General features: G+C 42.8%; 1 protein-coding gene across 1 annotated transcript in view; it reads right to left on the bottom strand.

The window, feature by feature from the left end:
* DHCR7 (7-dehydrocholesterol reductase) overlaps positions 1 to 18,034 on the bottom strand; it is a 775,245-nt gene that overhangs the window by 663,910 nt on the left and 93,301 nt on the right. Inside the window, exon 2 of the mRNA XM_044084804.1 lies at positions 5,956 to 6,056. Coding sequence (XP_043940739.1) covers positions 5,956 to 6,056 — 101 coding nt within the window. The remainder of the gene's footprint in view (positions 1 to 5,955; positions 6,057 to 18,034) is intronic.

Genomic DNA, 18,034 nt, shown 5'->3' with positions numbered 1-18,034 from the left:
CGGTAAAAGAACCTGACAAGTACGGTAATAGGAGGACTCGCCCACGAGTACGGTAACAGAACCAGACAATGAGTAAGGTAACCAGACCCGATGAGTTCAGTAATAGGACCCGCTAACGAGTACGGTAACAGAACCAGACAATGAGTAAGGTAACCAGACCCGACGAGTTCAGTAATAGGACCCGCTAACGAGTACGGTAACAGAACCAGACAATGAGTAAGGTAACCAGACCCGATGAGTTTAGTAATAGGACCCGCTAACGAGTACGGTAACAGAACCAGACAATGAGTAAGGTAACCAGACCCGACGAGTTCAGTAATAGGACCCGCTAACGAGTACGGTAACAGAACCAGACAATGAGTAAGGTAACCAGACCCGACGAGTTCAGTAATAGGACCCGCTAACGAGTACGGTAACAGAACCAGACAATGAGTAAGGTAACCAGACCCGACGAGTTCAGTAATAGGACCCGCTAACGAGTACGGTAACAGAACCAGACAATGAGTAAGGTAACCAGACCCGACGGGTTCAGTAATAGGACCCGCTAACGAGTACGGTAACAGAACCAGACAATGAGTAAGGTAACCAGACCCGACGAGTTCAGTAATAGGACCCACTAATGAGTACGGTAACAGAACCAGACAATGAGTAAGGTAACCAGACCCGACGAGTTCAGTAATAGGACCCGCTAACGAGTACGGTAACAGAACCAGACAATGAGTAAGGTAACCAGACCCGACGAGTTCAGTAATAGGACCCGCTAACGAGTACGGTAACAGAACCAGACAATGAGTAAGGTAACCAGACCAGACGAGTTCAGTAATAGGACCCGCTAACGAGTACGGTAACAGAACCAGACAATGAGTAAGGTAACCAGACCCGACGAGTTCAGTAATAGGACCCGCTAACGAGTACGGTAACAAGACAATTCAGAGGCCGATTCTAAAGACAGAATAAATTACAGCTGTGCGAGGTACTAGTTGGCTAGGCTAAATAGTAGCTTGACAGTGGTGAAACTCAAACTTCAGGGAGGAGTTAAACAGCTCTCAGAGTCAAGACAAAGCATAATGTAATGTTGAAAAGCAACCCCACAGGTGCGCCAATGAAGAGCCTGTCACCTTCCCTAAAAAGCTTAGCACTTTATAAGATCAACCAGGAATGTCATGGCAAGACACCCAAAGACCAAACTACAGCTGAGTTGCATGGGTAGACTCCAATGAAATGAAAAAACTCCTTTCTGGTTCAGATAACACAACCAACACAGCCGCTGGTCAACAGCAAATTATGAAGCAAAAATGTGTGAATTTTGCAGCTTTCATATACGAGGGAGGATTACACAGCCTTCATACACTGAGGGGGTGAATTATGCATCTTTCATGTGTTGGGGTGAATTAAGCATCTTTCACACACTGGGGAGATGAATTTTGCAGCTTTCATGCACTAGGTCATCTGTACTTCTAAATTTTATATATGAAGTCTGATACGATACTGAAAGCAAAAAAACAACTGATACCAATCCAGTGACTCGTTTCACTGAGGCTGCTACTTTGCATTGAACCAAGTTACTCCCTCACTAAAGTAAATACTATGACTATGAGTCTAGGTCAGTGAGATTTATCTTCGTGCCTTATGAAAAGTCTGTGCAATGCTCCAAATACATAGATCTGTAGACTCTGTGCTGACCATCGTCACATGTGGGATACACTCTGCCATCTTGGTTTTACCTCAAGTACCAAGTTCTCCCACCTGTCAGTATGAAATTTGGTGATAAGGATTAATACACTCATCAGGAATGAGTAAAATTAACACAGTTTTATTTTGTTTTACTTTTTTATAACACTGCAAAGATATCTTCCTATTATAAAGAAAAGGAACTGATGAAAAAAAGAAGAACAGCAAAGTGAAGTGCATTTCTGAAAACTTTCATAAGCAAAGACGATCACTCAGAAGGGGTACAGATGCTGCATCTTGTGGAAAAACATGTAAACTCCACTGATGCTCATGCTACTGAAGTAATATCCTCCATTCACAATACATTTGATCTATTTCTTAAACTCTATCCTCTCTATCATATGTTCAGACCCCAACCCATGGGCAGCAAAGCAAAAGGAGGTTGAGTTGCAATACATATATAAAAGACATAACACCTCCAGGCTGGTCAAACAGTATGACACAGAGGAAACACTCCAGGTAGAGTTAACAACTGATACGACCCCTATTCAAATCATAACTAGCTACAGAGCCCCAACCATGACTCAAGAGACCCAACTCCACCTATCTGGACCTATCTGAATCATTCAGGATACCATCCTTTACCCTGATCCTGGGTGACCAACTACCCAACCATAGACTGGAAAAAATACTCATGCAAAACACAAATGCCCAGAGATTCCTTGATTTCATCAATGCAAATGCCTTGGACCAGCTGGTCAACATCCCCCCAAGAGGTGAAAATATCTTGGACTTGGTATTAACCAACAGCATCCCTTTACTGTCATAATCCCTGGTAAGATCAGACCACAAAGCCGTCACTTTCAAAGTTACCATCTCCCCCAACCTCCCCAGCTAGGGTCAAGCAAAATAACTTCTCCAAAGCCGATTACAACCTCCTGAGGGATGGTATGAATAGCTTCACATCCCCCTCCACCAGAACTGGCACATATGTCCAAACCTACACCGACGTACTATATGAGCATTTATATAGCTGCATTGAATCAGGAATACCAGACAGGATGAAATAATCCTCCTCAAGGAGGAGTAGACCTGTCTGGTGGACATCTGCAATACATAAACTCTATAATAAAAGGAAAAAATTGCAGTCCAGGACCAAGAAGGAGCAGGTGCCCAATTGGAAGCAATCTCTCCCCTTAGCCTGAACAAGCAAATAAGAGCACTAGTTAAATCCTCCATAGCAAACTTCGAGTCCAAACTGGCCACATGAAGACAATCATAAGGCTTCCTTCTCATGTCTGCAACCTCAAGGGAAGCACCCAGATCTGCTCAGAACTGGTGGTCAAGGACAACACATATGCAAATGCTGTAGATATAGCCAACCTGCTGACAGACAGGTTCAGTGAAAACATCACCCCTCTGTCCCCCAGTCAGTAAACCAGGACATCCTCATTACATGCCCCCCTTCCCTTATCTCTACGGAGCAAGTCAGCACTGCACTCTCAAAGGCAAAAAATACAGCCTCCATGGGACCAGATAACATCCCAGGCTGCATCCTACATGAACTCAAGCAGAAACATGCAGCACCATTAGGCACCCTATTCAACCAAAGCCTGAGTACCGACTTTGTTCCAGCTGAGTGCAGGACAGCCACTGCAATCCCCTTGTACAAAGGTGGAGCGTCCACTGATCCATTAATTTATAGACCCATCAGCCTAAAAAGCCTGATCTGCAAGGCCATGGAGTGGATTATCATGTACCTCATTAAAAAGGGCATTGGCAACCTCCAAACACTTGATCCCACACAGCTGGTTTCGTCAAGGGGAGGTCATGCCTATTAAATTTGGTTGACTTCTTTGAGACAGTCACCAACATCAGACAGTGCACACCACTTACCTTGACCTGGCCAAGACTTTCAATACTATTCCCCACTCAGGTATAATAGATAACTCTCTCAACTAGGCATCAATCCATATGTTACCAGATGGGTAGCAAACTGGCTCACTGGTAGAACCCACCTTGTCAAAATAGGGGAAGCCACCTCAAGCAGTAGAGCCATAACAAGCAGTGTACCCCAGAGATCGGTCTTGGGGCCTCTGCTGTTTGGGATATACTTTTCTGAGGTGCAGGCCAAAACCAGTGAGATATGGCTGACCAAGTTTGCAGATGACTGCAAGCTAGGTGTAGTCATTAATTCCCCTAGTGATGTGAACATACTTCAAGAGGGTCTCACCCAAACAAATAACTTGTGCCAGAAACATGGCCTCAAACTGAGTGTCAAAAAATGCGTCATCATCCCCTTTGGGGAGAGTGACGTCCCCACAAATTATCACATTGATAAAAGGTCTTAAGCACGCAATCAGTTATGAGGGACCTGGGCACCCAGGTTGATAGCAAACTGACTTTTGACCACCATATTGCCTCCACTGTACGGAAAGCTTTCTACATAGCCCACTTCATTACTAAGGGTATCTCATCCAAGGATAAGGTGGTCATAACATCCCTGTATTCTTCCCTTATAAGACACATTTTTGAGCACAATTCCCCTTTGGCATGTACCTCACAAAGCACATGCAGCAGCTGGAGAGACCACAGAGGTTCCTCACCAGCAGAATCTAGGGCCTCCAACATCTACACTACACAGATAGGCTAAAGGCCCTGTCCTTCTACTCGCCTCCTACAGACTTCTCAGAAGTGACCTCTGTCTGGATATAAAGCAATTTCAGACCCCGCCTTGATGGGACTACTGCATATCCGCAAGTCAAACTCCACTCGAGTAAGCTGAATGCACAACCTCAACCTGGTCTGTGACATCGAGAGGACTTGTTGGCGGGACAGATTTATGTCACATAGACTCCCCCCTTTTGTGGACCAGACTCTTCTTCACATCAAGCCGAGTGCCTCATTAACCCTTTTTAAGAGTAACCTGGATAACTGGATGGGGAACAGAAAATATACCCCTGGAATTCCACCTATGTCCCTGCTGGACAGTGGCAGAGGGTTGTGCTGACTTATTTGAACAATGGCTAAATTATTGGCTAGGCCTGTAAGGGCCTCAGGGCCAGTAGCCTAGCAACTTCCTATGATCTAGCTGTAACCTTCTTTCTAAGTCACCTTACTACATTGTCACCATCTACTACAAATAAAATTCTGGTCACCAACCATGATTAAAATACTGTGTAGAAAACTAAATTTCCCCCTAAAATCCTTCTCAGCTCAAATATCTTCATCTTAGGGTGAATATAAATGCATGGCAAAATCCCCTACTTTTCCGTTAACCACTACTGCCGACAAATATGCCATTACTTTCTAATATTTCTGCTGTCACTATTAAAGCTCCTCACTCTGTACAATTTGTCACATTGTCATATTTGTGATATTCTTCTGATTTTACAAACCTGAAACTCTGACTCATCAAGTCCAACTGTTCATATCCTAGTGCAACTCCCGTAATGTTGCTATTTCCACCCTATACTTCTTAATGTCGGTCATTATTCTTTACATTCATTTGACACAGTAAGGCCACTTATATTCCATATTAATATTGACAGTGCAGTTATGCTAATAAGTACTATCAGTAATAATGTCTGGCATTTTCTTTGAACACAAAATTCCTTCTGGCAGCTTCCATAAATGCACATCCAGTTATCTGGTACAACGTCTACATATTCTTCTGTATGTCAACAAGTCTTCATCCCTTTAAGGACTTGTTACCTTTTTAAATATTACAGCTGATAACACAAACACCCCTTCCGAACACACCCAACATCCCACATAACTATAAACACTATAAAAATAAAAGAAAAAAATCACACTAGGGGGAAAGGGCCTAAGGTCAGAGTGATGGGGAAGACTGAGTTTAAACACAGACATAAGGAAAAGAATACAAATGAAAGGGGATTACATTCACAAGTAAACAGAATCGTCAAAACAGAACTGTAATTGGAAAATGCAGCCCAGCTTGGGGTGACGTCCTTTGCATACTGCTTCTGGGACAGGGAAACCATGGAGACAGGCAGCAGAAGTGATAAGCTGTGGGACTGGGGGAGTGGACCTGGTAGCCTTGGAAAGCCCCTCCTCCCAGGAGTCCTTACATAGGAAGCATCAGTCCCAAGCATTACTACAGACAGACCTTCATTGCATTTTCATAATGCAAGCACAAAAAAAATCTTCATTTAGACTACCATGTAGAATAAACATTGTAAAAAATAAATAAATAAACCACCAAATTAAGGTTTTAGTGTTTTTCAGTCAGAGAATTAATTGACTTAAAATGTCTCTTACCAAGCTCTGCCCCACTGACCCAGGACTTCGCTGTCATCATTGGCAGGTTTTGTGTACCGCTTGCTGGATGCATTTGTAGACCGTAATGAAGACATGAGATTCTGTAAATAAACATACATTTGAAGTATTAAATTCACTTTGTAATCTGCCTTCTGGCATGTATAATAAAATCATATAAACAGGACTAATGCATCAAAAAGCACTCAATGTCACTATCCTCTCATGTAGCCAAAGTAATGTTTCCACTGGCATCAAAGCAATGCATTACCACCAGTAGGGGGGGGACACATATAACAACCAATTGCAAACCATCTAAAAATTCCTTAATGACAATAACAAAAGACAGAAAAAACTAATGTCAATATACATTCCCTATTGGTTACTAAATGACACCCAAAACAAACTACCACAAAGATAAATAAGTAGCACCTCAAGGATTCTTTTTTTTGTTATTATTTAATCCATTTATATTAACAGACTAAAACCATCCATAAAATTTATTTTAAAAAGATTTATTTTTTAAAAGCTATTATGATACCTTTATCCATCATATTAACTTCACTGTATAAAAGACTGTAATGCATTCCTGTAACACTATCTTATCATTCTACATTTTTTGTAAATTCTTCCTTTCTACAAACTAAACTACTGAAAGTCATAAATTACAAAAACAGACACAAGTCTACAACTGTAACTGTATATATAACTAATAAACACACAACCTACAATAGATACCAAAGTTCCTAGTTTGCCTAATACACAAATTTCTATACTCTCTCTCTACATACAAATACCTAAAAATTCAACAAAAAATAGCAAAAAAGCTACCCTGACTTACAAATACTATATTATATATGTTAAAAATAAACTATTAATTTTGGTATATATTTTGCCTTTTAAAGCTATCCCCCCATTACTATATAAACATTTAATAATCCTACTCTGTCAATTACAAAAATTAAATAATTCAACAAAACAGTGTGCTATATACCTATTTATGTGATAGTAGTATAAATTATCCATTAAACATTCCTAAATTATTCTTGGATTCATTATTATAACCACATCTATGAAGAGAGTGGGACCTGAAGAAAGACAGATCTGTAAACTTATAGGTGACAGTTTAGTATGGTAAGATTACCTATTGCATAAAAGGAAAACTATATGAACATATATTTTTATCATGCTAAAAGACATATACACATTTTATAGATCTAACAAAACCTTTGAATTAGTTTTCAAAGTACAGGTGTCTATATCTTAAAACTGTGTAACGCACTTAATATGCTACTCATTTTTAAAAAAACTTTTAGCTTATTAAACTAACTCATAAAAATATGTAAATTACTGAGGTCAAATAGAATACCGTTGCTATTTCTATGGAGTCAAAAAATGCAGTCTATACTGCATTCAGAAGTGAAAATGTGCTTAATTCAAATCCCATTCTCCCCTCCTGGATTCAAATACATTTAAAAATCTACTCTACTTTCTATCAAAATAGATGTACCGATTCAACAATATACAACTCTAATTTCAGCTGTGATTTATTTAGGAGTTATTTTGAGTAGTCTTACTGAATCTAATAACATACAACGCACAAAAAGCTTCAAAGTTCACATGACCAGCATTCAAATGTCAGCTTTCAGGATATTTTCAAATATTTTTATAAGATTTTCTATGCAAATTATACGAGATCTTATGCATTCACATTTCTGCCATATGCAGGTATATGTACTACATTGCTTTCTTTTAAGCAGTTTGTTATTGAAATATACTTTTCTGTCTTATCTGCCTACTAATATCCTACCTTATTCTATATAACTTGCATTTCTAAAATCTCCAAAGACCTATTTAATCATTAGTTCTCTGTTAGAGATTACGGTATATGTATACATTTCTTAATTTACCAATACGGCTCTTGTATTAATCCTGCATAGTAGATCTTTCATTCCTTGTGCATTTGCATATTATTTCATAAGACATTTACCCTTAAGTCTAACGTTACAAGCAATCTTGATTATATATAAAATAATTATTCCGTTTAATCTGAATGTGCATTTTAGCCACTGCAAAACTGCTATCCTGATCTAATGTCAGGATGTGAAGTGTAGAATTTGATTACAGCATGTGAAAATGACAACTCACAGCAGCTCCTTATTTCCTCTGTAAGTTTCTAATTCTTCTTAAAATTTTTAAACTGTTCTAATAAGTAACAAATATCTAAATGTACTTATTTCCATTAATATACACAGTTAGCGTTAATAACAATATAGCATAAGCTATTAATAGCAAAATGTATGCAAATTATATGTCAGCAACCATGAAGGCTGTATGGCTGCTGTTTAATTGGAAACGTTGTTTAAAATGTGTTTATATATTGCAATGAATCTGTTTAGAATTCATTCTGATGATGCCCAGAGTGTGTGGAGGGGTGAAAGCAGTAAGTCTTTGTTAAATAAAAAAAAGTGTCAGCACCTAACTTGTTTACTTTGTTGCCTACCTGTGCTGTGTTTTTACAAATGATTGTCTTAATGCTACCAATTCTATTGCTTGTAATTTAAAAACATCCACTTACAGGAAGTATTTGTTTAACATTCAGAAATACATTTACACATTTATTTACTAAAAGTATTTCACAGTAAATATAGTAAAACTAACCATTTCTAGTCCTTATCATGAAAAATGTTTTAGCTTCAAATATAAATACATAATTTCATATACAAGTGCGTAAAGTCCAAGACAAACCTTTTACTTAAAGGGTAAATCTATTCAGAAAATAAAAGTCCTACAATCAGAAAATAAAAGTCACTTGCTTTTAGACTTTTTAATTTTAGAAGCAGTTTTCCAGGAATTTGGCTCACTCTGTCTCTTGAGGGATATACTGTTCTAATACATTTCTTCAGTATTATTAAGGAATTTATTTTTGTTTATAGAAGGCATGCAATAGCTACATAAGCACATTACTACATGCCACTTGTCTCTCTTGTCCTTACTGAGCATCATCTTGTAAACCAACAGACTACAGTAAGGGTTTGCATCACCAATGCAACTATATTATACAATCGCAAGTTGCACTTTTAACAGGGATTTTTATTTCAAAAGTACCACCAGTGTATGTTCTATGATTTACTTGATAAAATCCTAGTAAAACTTGTTTTCTGTGTTAACTGTAAAAGGCTAACTCAGTGGAGAGCACAATACAAGAACCCCTTTCTACAAGGCTCCCCTACAAAACTTTTATTGTAGTTTGATAAAATCCTGCATCTATAGTCTACTGACCTGCCAACCAAGCTTGCTGAAGATTGTTTTTCTTTGGTAATGCTGATGTCTCTGGCTCATCCTGCTCCATTCACCCCTCACTTTACTAGGGCTCACTCTCCCCTACCCAATCCCCACAATAATACTTGAATCATTACTCCACCCCTTTCATACCATCTAGTTATCTCTCAACCCCCTCCTCCAAAGAGCCTAAAATCCGATAATTGCACTCCCTCACAGTCCAACTTTTATTTATTTATTGACCAGGAAAGTACACTGGGCCAATGACCCATTTTCAGTGGAGGCCTGGGAGAAAAGCTCCAAAAAATTATAGAAATTTTTATATAAAGAAAAGTTGTGTAAAATCTTACCATAACCACAGATGCCCTTCTCTTCCATGTTGCAGTATTCTGCATATGGGTTTTCTCCTCTTGTCTCACGTATGTACGGCCAGTATACAAATGTTTTCAGTCCCTCTGAGGTGCATGTGATGTCTGATATGGCAGAGGGAACATGGACCATAAAAGTGATGTTGGCATGCACCAGCCCTCAGAACTGAAGCCCCAGTTGGAGCCAGTCTTACTAAGGGCAATGCCAGACTAGTGCCACCCAGATAGGGAAATGTAACCTAATAGGAGGGGAAGGTGGGTGGGAAGGAATACTGCAACATGTAAGAGAAGGACATCTACGATTATGGTAAGATTTTACACAACTTTTCTATGTCTTTCTATTATCATGTGGCAGTATTCTGCATATGGGTGAGTGCCAAAGCTCACTGTGATTGGCGTAAGAGTCTAGAGGCAGAGTCCAGGAATCCATGAAGGATAGCCCTGGCAAACCCTGCCCTGTTTCTAGAGATGTAATTAAGCTTGTAGTGTTTGGTGAAGGTATGAACAGAAGACTAAATAGCTGCCTTCAGGACAGTTGAGGTATCTAGGCCTTTAAGAAGGTTACAGAAGCAGCCATGGCTCTGGTAGAATGGGCTTTAACTGCACCTTGCAGGGATTTACCATGGAATTGGTAGCAGAAGGTGATGGCCTTAGAGATCCAAGTAGATATGGTCTGTTTGGACACTGCCTTCCCCAGGGCTCTGGAGTGGAAGGATACAAAGAGCTGATCTGCCTGTCTGATGGGCTTTGTTTTATGCAGGTAAAACTTGATTTGTTAATGCACATCCAGGGAGTGTAGTACCTCTCATTGTCCCTCTGTGGTTTGGGGAAGAAGACAGGTAAGTGTATGGCCTGGATAAGGGACAAGTCATTCACTACCTTGGGTATGAAGGATGGGTTAGTTCTAAGGGTAACCCTATACTCGTGGAAAAGTAGAAAAGGCGGAATAGCCATAAGGGCTTGTAGTTCTGATACTCTTCTGGCTGAGGTCAGGGCTACTAGCAGAAGAGTTTTCCATGTGCAATGCTTTAGAGGCTTTATCGGTTAGCTAAAAGGGAGGAAGCTTAAGCTTTTTCAGCATGTCTGGGAGGTCTGAGGTGGAGCACCCCCTTTAAAGAAAAGCTTAGGAGGAAGCCTAGATGTTAAAGGGGGGTCTAGAGTAAGGCATGCAGAAACTGCAGACAGATGAGCTATGATAGATGAGTAAGCCAAGGGTTCCTATCACGTCATCGAACTTTTACAAGTTCGAGCCACATATGGTCGAGACAATATATGTTCGAATTTGTAAAAGTTCAACCGCATGAATGGAAATCTCCATAGGCAGAGGTTTCCATTCACTTCAATGTGATGCGATCTCGGTGTTGGTATATTTAAGTAGTGGGGGGTGCAGGAGGGCTTGCCCCCCCTGCTTACAACAGTTTATTTTGTTGTCCATTGTGTTTTTTTTTATTTTTTAGGTAGTCAAAGTTATGTAACTTCGAACATAATTGTTCAACCATTAGGTGTTCGAAGTTACGTAACTTCAACTATGTGATATAGACCCGTAAGCCAAGCCAGTCTGCAGTAGCTCACACAGGTAAGACAGGACTATAAAGGGTTCACTAGAAAGTGGGTCCAGCTGTCTTTCACAACACCAAAAAGTGAATCTTTTCCACTTAGAAAGGTTCGATTTTCTTGGATTTGGTTTCCTGGTCTACTGCAGGACACTGAGTATATCCTTGCTGTAAAGGTGTCGGAAGGTGTTCAGAATCCTATCAGCCAAAGGGTGAGGTTTAGAAGCTGCCACTGTGAGGGAATCAGGGACCCCTTGTGTTGTGTGAGGAGGTCCACTCTGGGGGGGGTAAACTTGTGGTGATTGCCCTTGGACAATTGTTGAAGTAACGGGATCCAGTGCTGTCTGGCCAGTAGGGCGTCACCAACAAGATTTTTGGAATGTCCTGCTACATGACTTTCTGAATGAGTGGGAAGGGGGGCATACAGTTATTTCTCCTTCCAGGAGATTGAGAAGGCATCTGTTGCCAGTGCCTGGGTTTCTGGTGTCCTGGTGCAAAAGCCAGGAAGTTGCCTGTTGATGGAGGAGGCAAACAGGTCTATTTGAGATGTACCCCACCTGGGACCAGATCCAAGAAGACCCCTCCGTGAAGCATCTATTTGAGGTGGTCTGTTATGGTTCTACTCAAGTAATCTGCTTGAGAGTTGTGGAGAGAGGGAATGTAGGCTGCCTGTAGGGCGACTCCCTGTGAGGTGGCAAATTCCCATACCAGAAGGGCTAGTCTACAGAGCAGGTAAGATCTGGTCCCTCCCTGTTTGTTGAGATACAACAGCATAATGGTGTTGTATGTGTATATCTTCAGAAGTCCCTGCTTGAGAAAAGGTAGAAACATCTGGAGGGCTAGACGAATTGCTCTCACCTCTCGGGCATTGATGTGTTCCAACTGGTGGGGTTTTGGCCACCAGCCTTGCACCCTTCAGTGGCCCAAAGTTGCTTCCCCACCCAAGTCTGCGGTGTCTGTGTGCATGACTTGTGTTGGCTGTGGTGGTTGGAGAGAGAGAGAGACCTGGGTTGTGATTCACCTGTGTCAACTACCACTAAATTCCCTTTTCAGGCAAGAGAGAAATGGCACCCTGTGCACCAGAGGATGGGAGTGCTGTGTCTAGACTGACCGAAGATACCAGTCTTGCTAGTGGTAGCATGGGGACGGTGGTTGCCATGTAGCCCAACAATCTGAGGTACTGCCTTGCTGTCAACTCTATGGAGTGAAGGAACCAAAGAAGATGCTCTGTCAAGAAGTTCACTTTGAGAGGAGGTAGGTATGCTTCCATGAGGTCCGATCGTGTTCTGCACCCAAAGACAATGTCTTGGGTTGGCTGTAAATGTGATATGGGTAAGTTTAGCTGAAATTCCAGTGACTGTAAACAGGGTCGTTACAATTTGGATATACAGCTGGAAGGTCTCTTGGCTGGCAGCCTGGATCAACATGTCATCTAGGTAAGGGAATATTTATATTCCCTTTGTCACGCAATAAACAATCACTGGGGCCAAGCATTTTGTGAATACTCGGGGTGCAGTGGAATGTCTAAAAGGCAAGGCAGAGAACTGTAAGTGAGAAGAACCCACCAAGAACCTCCGGTATTTCCTGTAAGATGGTTTTATTGGGATATCTAGATAACCATCTTTTATATCCAATGTTGCCATGAACCCTTGTTGGATCACTTGGGAGAATAGGGCTGGTAGGGTCAATATTCTGAAGGAAGGGACCTTTAAGAAAAGGTTGAGATGGGAGAGGTCTAATATAGGTCTCTATGGTCTGTCTTTTCTGGGGATCAGAAGAACCTGGAATAGAATCCTCTTCCTTTTGCAGGTAGAAGGACTGCTTCCATGGTCCCCTGAGCTATTAATGTCTGCAGTGCCAGTTGCAATAGGTGCAACTGTTGTGTAAGCAGTTGGGGGATGCCTCTGCTTTTGGGAGGGGAGATCCAAGACATGAAGGAATCATTCTGTAGTATGGACAGGACCCACTTGTCTGAGGTAAGGTTGGTCCACGCAGGGAGGCAGTGAGAGAGTCGAGCTGACAGTGGTATAGAAGGAGGGGTTGGGGAAAGCAAGGATGGCAGGTAGTCAGATGCCACCTGCCCTGTCCTGAATGGACAGTCTCTGGCTAGAGGAGGAAGGTGCTCTAGCTGGAGGAGATTGTTTTCTAGTAGACTTCCTAGGCCTTGAAGGAACAGCAGGACGGAGTGTTTCCTAATGAACAGAGTTCTAGCTGGATAGTTCCTGTGGAACTTAGGAATGGGAGAAACCAGTAAATGTTTCAGGTCCTGCATTTCTTTACATTTGCTGAAGGGACTTGAAAAGGTCTGCTACATTAGAGCCAAACAATGCAGTATTGTCCAAGGGAGCATCCATAAGCTTTGCCCTGAAATCATCAGGCAGGGGTTGGAGGTGAAGCCAAGAGTATCTGAGTAAGGCAGATGCTGATGCTGCTGACCTGGATGAGGATTCAGCAGCATCATAACTGCACTTTATATAGAGTGTCTGATAACAAGTAGTTATGTACTCACCATAATGTTCGATGTATGTAGTCCATCTCGCCTCACATTCTTACCCGTGGGGTTCAAAGACGAACCTCGGCTCTGACTCGGCCATACTCTAGCTCGAAGTCTTTCAATTGGCTGGGCTAAGAAGGTATCCCATGCTGCACTGCTCCCTTTCCCCAGATCTTGTTTGCTGCGAGCTAATCATTCACTTCTCTGCACACAACAACATATAGAAAAGGAAGAACATACTAACCAGAAAGGAATTTGAAACCATACCTAACCCCTAGGTCCTCCAGGATGGTGGAAGGAGGGGGCTAAGTAAGAATGTGAGGCGAGATGGACTACATACATCGAACATTATGGCGAGTACATAACTTCTTGATGTTATGTAGTCCAATCTTGCCTACATTCTTACCCGTGGGAAAGCGTCCCCAGCACCTGAATCCTGGGAGGCTCAGTGGAAATTACTCATGAGCACTGTGGGACCAAGGGAAGACCTGCCTCTGGACACCAAATCTAACTTGTAGTGAGCAACAAAGTTGTGAGGAGATGCCCATGTAGCCGCAGCACAAATATCATCCAGACAACCTGGCCTGAAAAGCTGTAGATGTAGACACAGATTGGGTAGAATGAGCCTTCACTCAAAATGGTAAATCCCTGCCACCTGAAGCATAAATGAATGAAATACAACTGGAAATTCATCTAGGCAAGGTGACTTTGGAAACAGGAGACCCAATCCTGTTTTCTGAAAATGAGACAAACAACTGATCCGATTTTCTGAGATCCTTTGTTCTATGTAAATAGAATCATAATTGTCTGTGCACATCCAGCTGATGAAATCTAAATTCTGCCTTGTTCGAGAACTCTGGAAAGAATACAGGTAGTTCAATGGATTGGTTTAAATTACTAATGGAAGCCACTTTCAGTAGAAAGGAAGGGTTTGGTCTGAGTGAAACCATGTCCTTATGAAAAATCAAGTAAGGTGGTCTAACGGATAAGGCTTGAAGCCCCAAGACACGTCTAGCTGAAGTGATGGCTACTAAAAAAGATGGTCTTCCAAGTCAAATATTTTAAATCACAAGTAGCTGCAGTCTCAAAGGGAGGCGAAGTGAGACATTGTAGAACAAAATTCAAGTCCCAAGGCATAACTGATTCAAAAACTGGAGGACAAAGCAGCATAGTGATGCCTTGCAAAGTCTATGTGCCATGAGACTAGGCTCATCATCGACGTGAAAAGTGGAAATAGCCGCCAACTGGACCTTAACAGTTGCAGCCACTGATCCTTGGTTGAAAAGGACTCCAGGACTGACTAAATTGGAGCTGTATAAGGATCAATTTGTCTTGCATGCGCCCATATGGAAAATCTCTTCCATTTGCTGGAATAGATTTTTCTAGTGGAAGGCTTATGGGAGGAAGACATAATATGAACCACTTCTGGCAAAAAAGGATGAAGCCTGACTAATGATGGACGTGGAGGAGCCAGGCTCTCAAACGGAGGGTCTGAAGAGAGGGACAGAGCTGCCCTGACATACGAGTCAGCAGATTCAGGTTGAGGGTCCAGAATCCAGGGGGCGTCCACTAGGTAAGGATGGAGATAGGGGAACCAAATTTGACGAGGCCAGTGTGGAGCAATCAGAATCATTTTGTTTCCCAAAGACTGCGCTTTCTGAATAACCTTTGTCAGCAGAGGAACAGGAGGGAAGGCATACAGTAGACCGGAGGGCCAATCATGAACTAGAGCTTCCCTGTTTGACTCCCCCCAGAGGGGGATAAGGGTGAAGTAGCTGCTGCATTTGGTATTGAGGGGGCTGGCAAATAGGTTGCAGCAAGGCTGACCCCACCTGCGGAAAATCTGCTCTGCAACCTGATTGTTCAGGGACCACTCGTGAGGCATCAGAATAGCTCTGCTCAACCTTCTCGGTAATCACATTGGACTTCTCTGGAATGTGCGTTGCTAAAAGAAAACATTGGGAAGCCACTGCCCACTGCCACACTCGCATGGCCTCTCTGCAAAAGGAGGTACAACTTCGTTCCTCCCTGTTTGTTTAGATACCATACCACCGACATATTTTATGTGTGGATCGCAATTGTCCCGAAAGGAAGAAAGCTATGAAGTGCTTGCAACGCTAGTAGCACTGCTCTCATCAACCAGAGTGGACAGAACGAAAGGTTTTCCCACGTCGAGGTTGCTGGTGTGAAGCCACCAGTGCAGATCCTGCTTGCACCTGTCTGTGATTATTATGAAATGAGGAAGCGGAAGATGTTGCAGAGACCACTGGGTGAAGAGTAGCCACTGAAGGAGCCTCATGTGTAGCCTCACCAAAGGAACCAGCATAATTGTAGCAGCCATCATCCCTAACAATTTGAGGATCAATCTTTCCTTCACTTTTCTCAAAGGGAGTAACACGTACACCTGCTGTTGTAAACTTAAAATCATTTCTAGTGGTAAAAATGCCCTCATGAGCTCGGTGTCTAACTCGGCGCCTATAAAGTTGACATGCTGCGAGGGCAACAAGGCAGACTTTTCCCAATTTAGACTGATGCCCAATTGTTGACACAGTTTAATTGTGGCGTCTCTGGTTTGTAGGAGTAGATGCCTGGGGGTGGCAGAAAGGAGCCAGTCATCCAGGTACGGAAACACTTGGAATCCCTGACGTCTCAAGTGAGCCGTTACCACTGCCATGTATTTGGTGAACACCCTGGGGGCTGTGGTGAGACCAAAGGGCAGGGCATGAAATTGAAAATGACTGGCTCCCAGCCGGAAGTGTAGATGACTTCTGGATTTCCTGTCCATCTTTATATGGTAGTAAGCATCCTTGAGGTCGATGGAGCACATCCACACTTTTTTTCCCAACAATGGGAAAATAGATTGCAACGTGACCATTCAGAACGTGGACGTCTTCACATGGGTGTTCGATCTGCTGATATCCAAAATGGGTCTCGGGTCCCCTGTCCTTTTCGGCACCAAAAAGAATCTAGAGTAAGTCCCAAATCCGAACTGGTCTGAGGGGACATGCTGGATGGCTCCTTTTTCTAGCAGCTTTAAAACCTCTGAAGCTGTGGACTCCCTTTGATATAGTGGAACATTTTTTTGATCAGAGGGGGAGCTGAAGAGAAGGAAATGCGACAGCCTCCGGAAACTATTTTTAATACCCATTGGTCCTGAGTGATACTTTGCCAGGCCTCTGGGTATAGTGAAATGCGACCCCCAACTGGCTCCAGAAATGCACAGTCGGGCCTCCCATCAGAAGGGCTGGTAGGGAGAACCACGAAAGGAATCGCAGTCTCCCTGGTTACGCTGGCTTCCTCTGCCCCTAGGGTGGCATCTACCTTCTTACCACCCCTTCCCGGTCTCTGGAGGGGGACTCACCTTGTGCGTCATGAAAAAACCTCTGCGATTTTTTGAACCACATCTTCCCACCCCTCTGGGTCTTGGGATAAGGCCTAGAGGGTAGGGAAAAATGGACTCCCACAGCAGACAAGAGTTTTTCCCTCTTGCTCGCACCTAGTGAGAGTATCCTTCACCTTGGTTCCTAATAAGGAGGAACCAAACAGGACGTTGGTGAACGTAGACTTGAAGGCCTCTGCGAAATTACAGAGGCACATCCAGGAGTGTCTCCCAACAGCAACTCCCGAACTTGCCTACCTGCTCCTTCGGCTGCGTAAGAGATCAGCCTCATGGAAGAGTTAGCAACAGAGTGGAGGGTAGACATCTGAGCGTTGACCTTCTGAGCCACCACATCAGAAACGTTACCCTGTAGAGCATCTCCAAGCTCTTTCAGGAGATCTCTTTGGAGCCGTGTAAAATGAGATAAGTAATTCAGTGACCGCAGAGTAAAGGCCACTGAAGAAAACATATGCTTCCCGTACCGGTCCATGGTCCTAGACTCCTTGTTAGGAGGATGGACGGTAGACAAAGTCTCAGCCAGATCCGTCTTGGTGGCCGCTTCCACCACCATGGCATCTACAGGAACTCCCTTAGATAGAAACTCTTTGTCAGAGGGGGCAAACAAGAATTTGTTGTGTCTCCTGGGGACTGGTTCCACAGAGTCAGGGGTTTCCCACACCCTTCGACAAACCAGATCCAAAAGCTCGAAGGGTGGAGACACCCAGGAGGCAGAGGGCTGAGCCCCAAAGGCCTTCAGGAACACAAACTCCTTCTCGGAGGGAGCTTTGGAGGGCCAGTCACCCTTCTGCTTCAAAATTTCTAGGATGTCTGAGAAAGAGACATCCTCAGAGGATGACTTGGGGGACCCCTTCGATTCCTCGAGGTCGGTGTCTGATGTGAGGGACTCATCTTGGGAGTCAATGTGCTTCCTCTTGCATGTTCTTTTTCTGGGTGGCTCCTCAGGCAAAAACATTGAGGTCCTCAGAAAAATGGGGACCACTCATGG

Source organism: Protopterus annectens, chromosome 9.part0 (assembly GCF_019279795.1).
Source record: "Protopterus annectens isolate FY-2018-M chromosome 9.part0, PAN1.0, whole genome shotgun sequence".
Taxonomy (NCBI): Eukaryota; Metazoa; Chordata; order Ceratodontiformes; family Protopteridae; genus Protopterus; species Protopterus annectens.
Note: the sequence above shows the minus strand (reverse complement) of the source record. Positions and strands in the feature narration are given on the sequence as shown.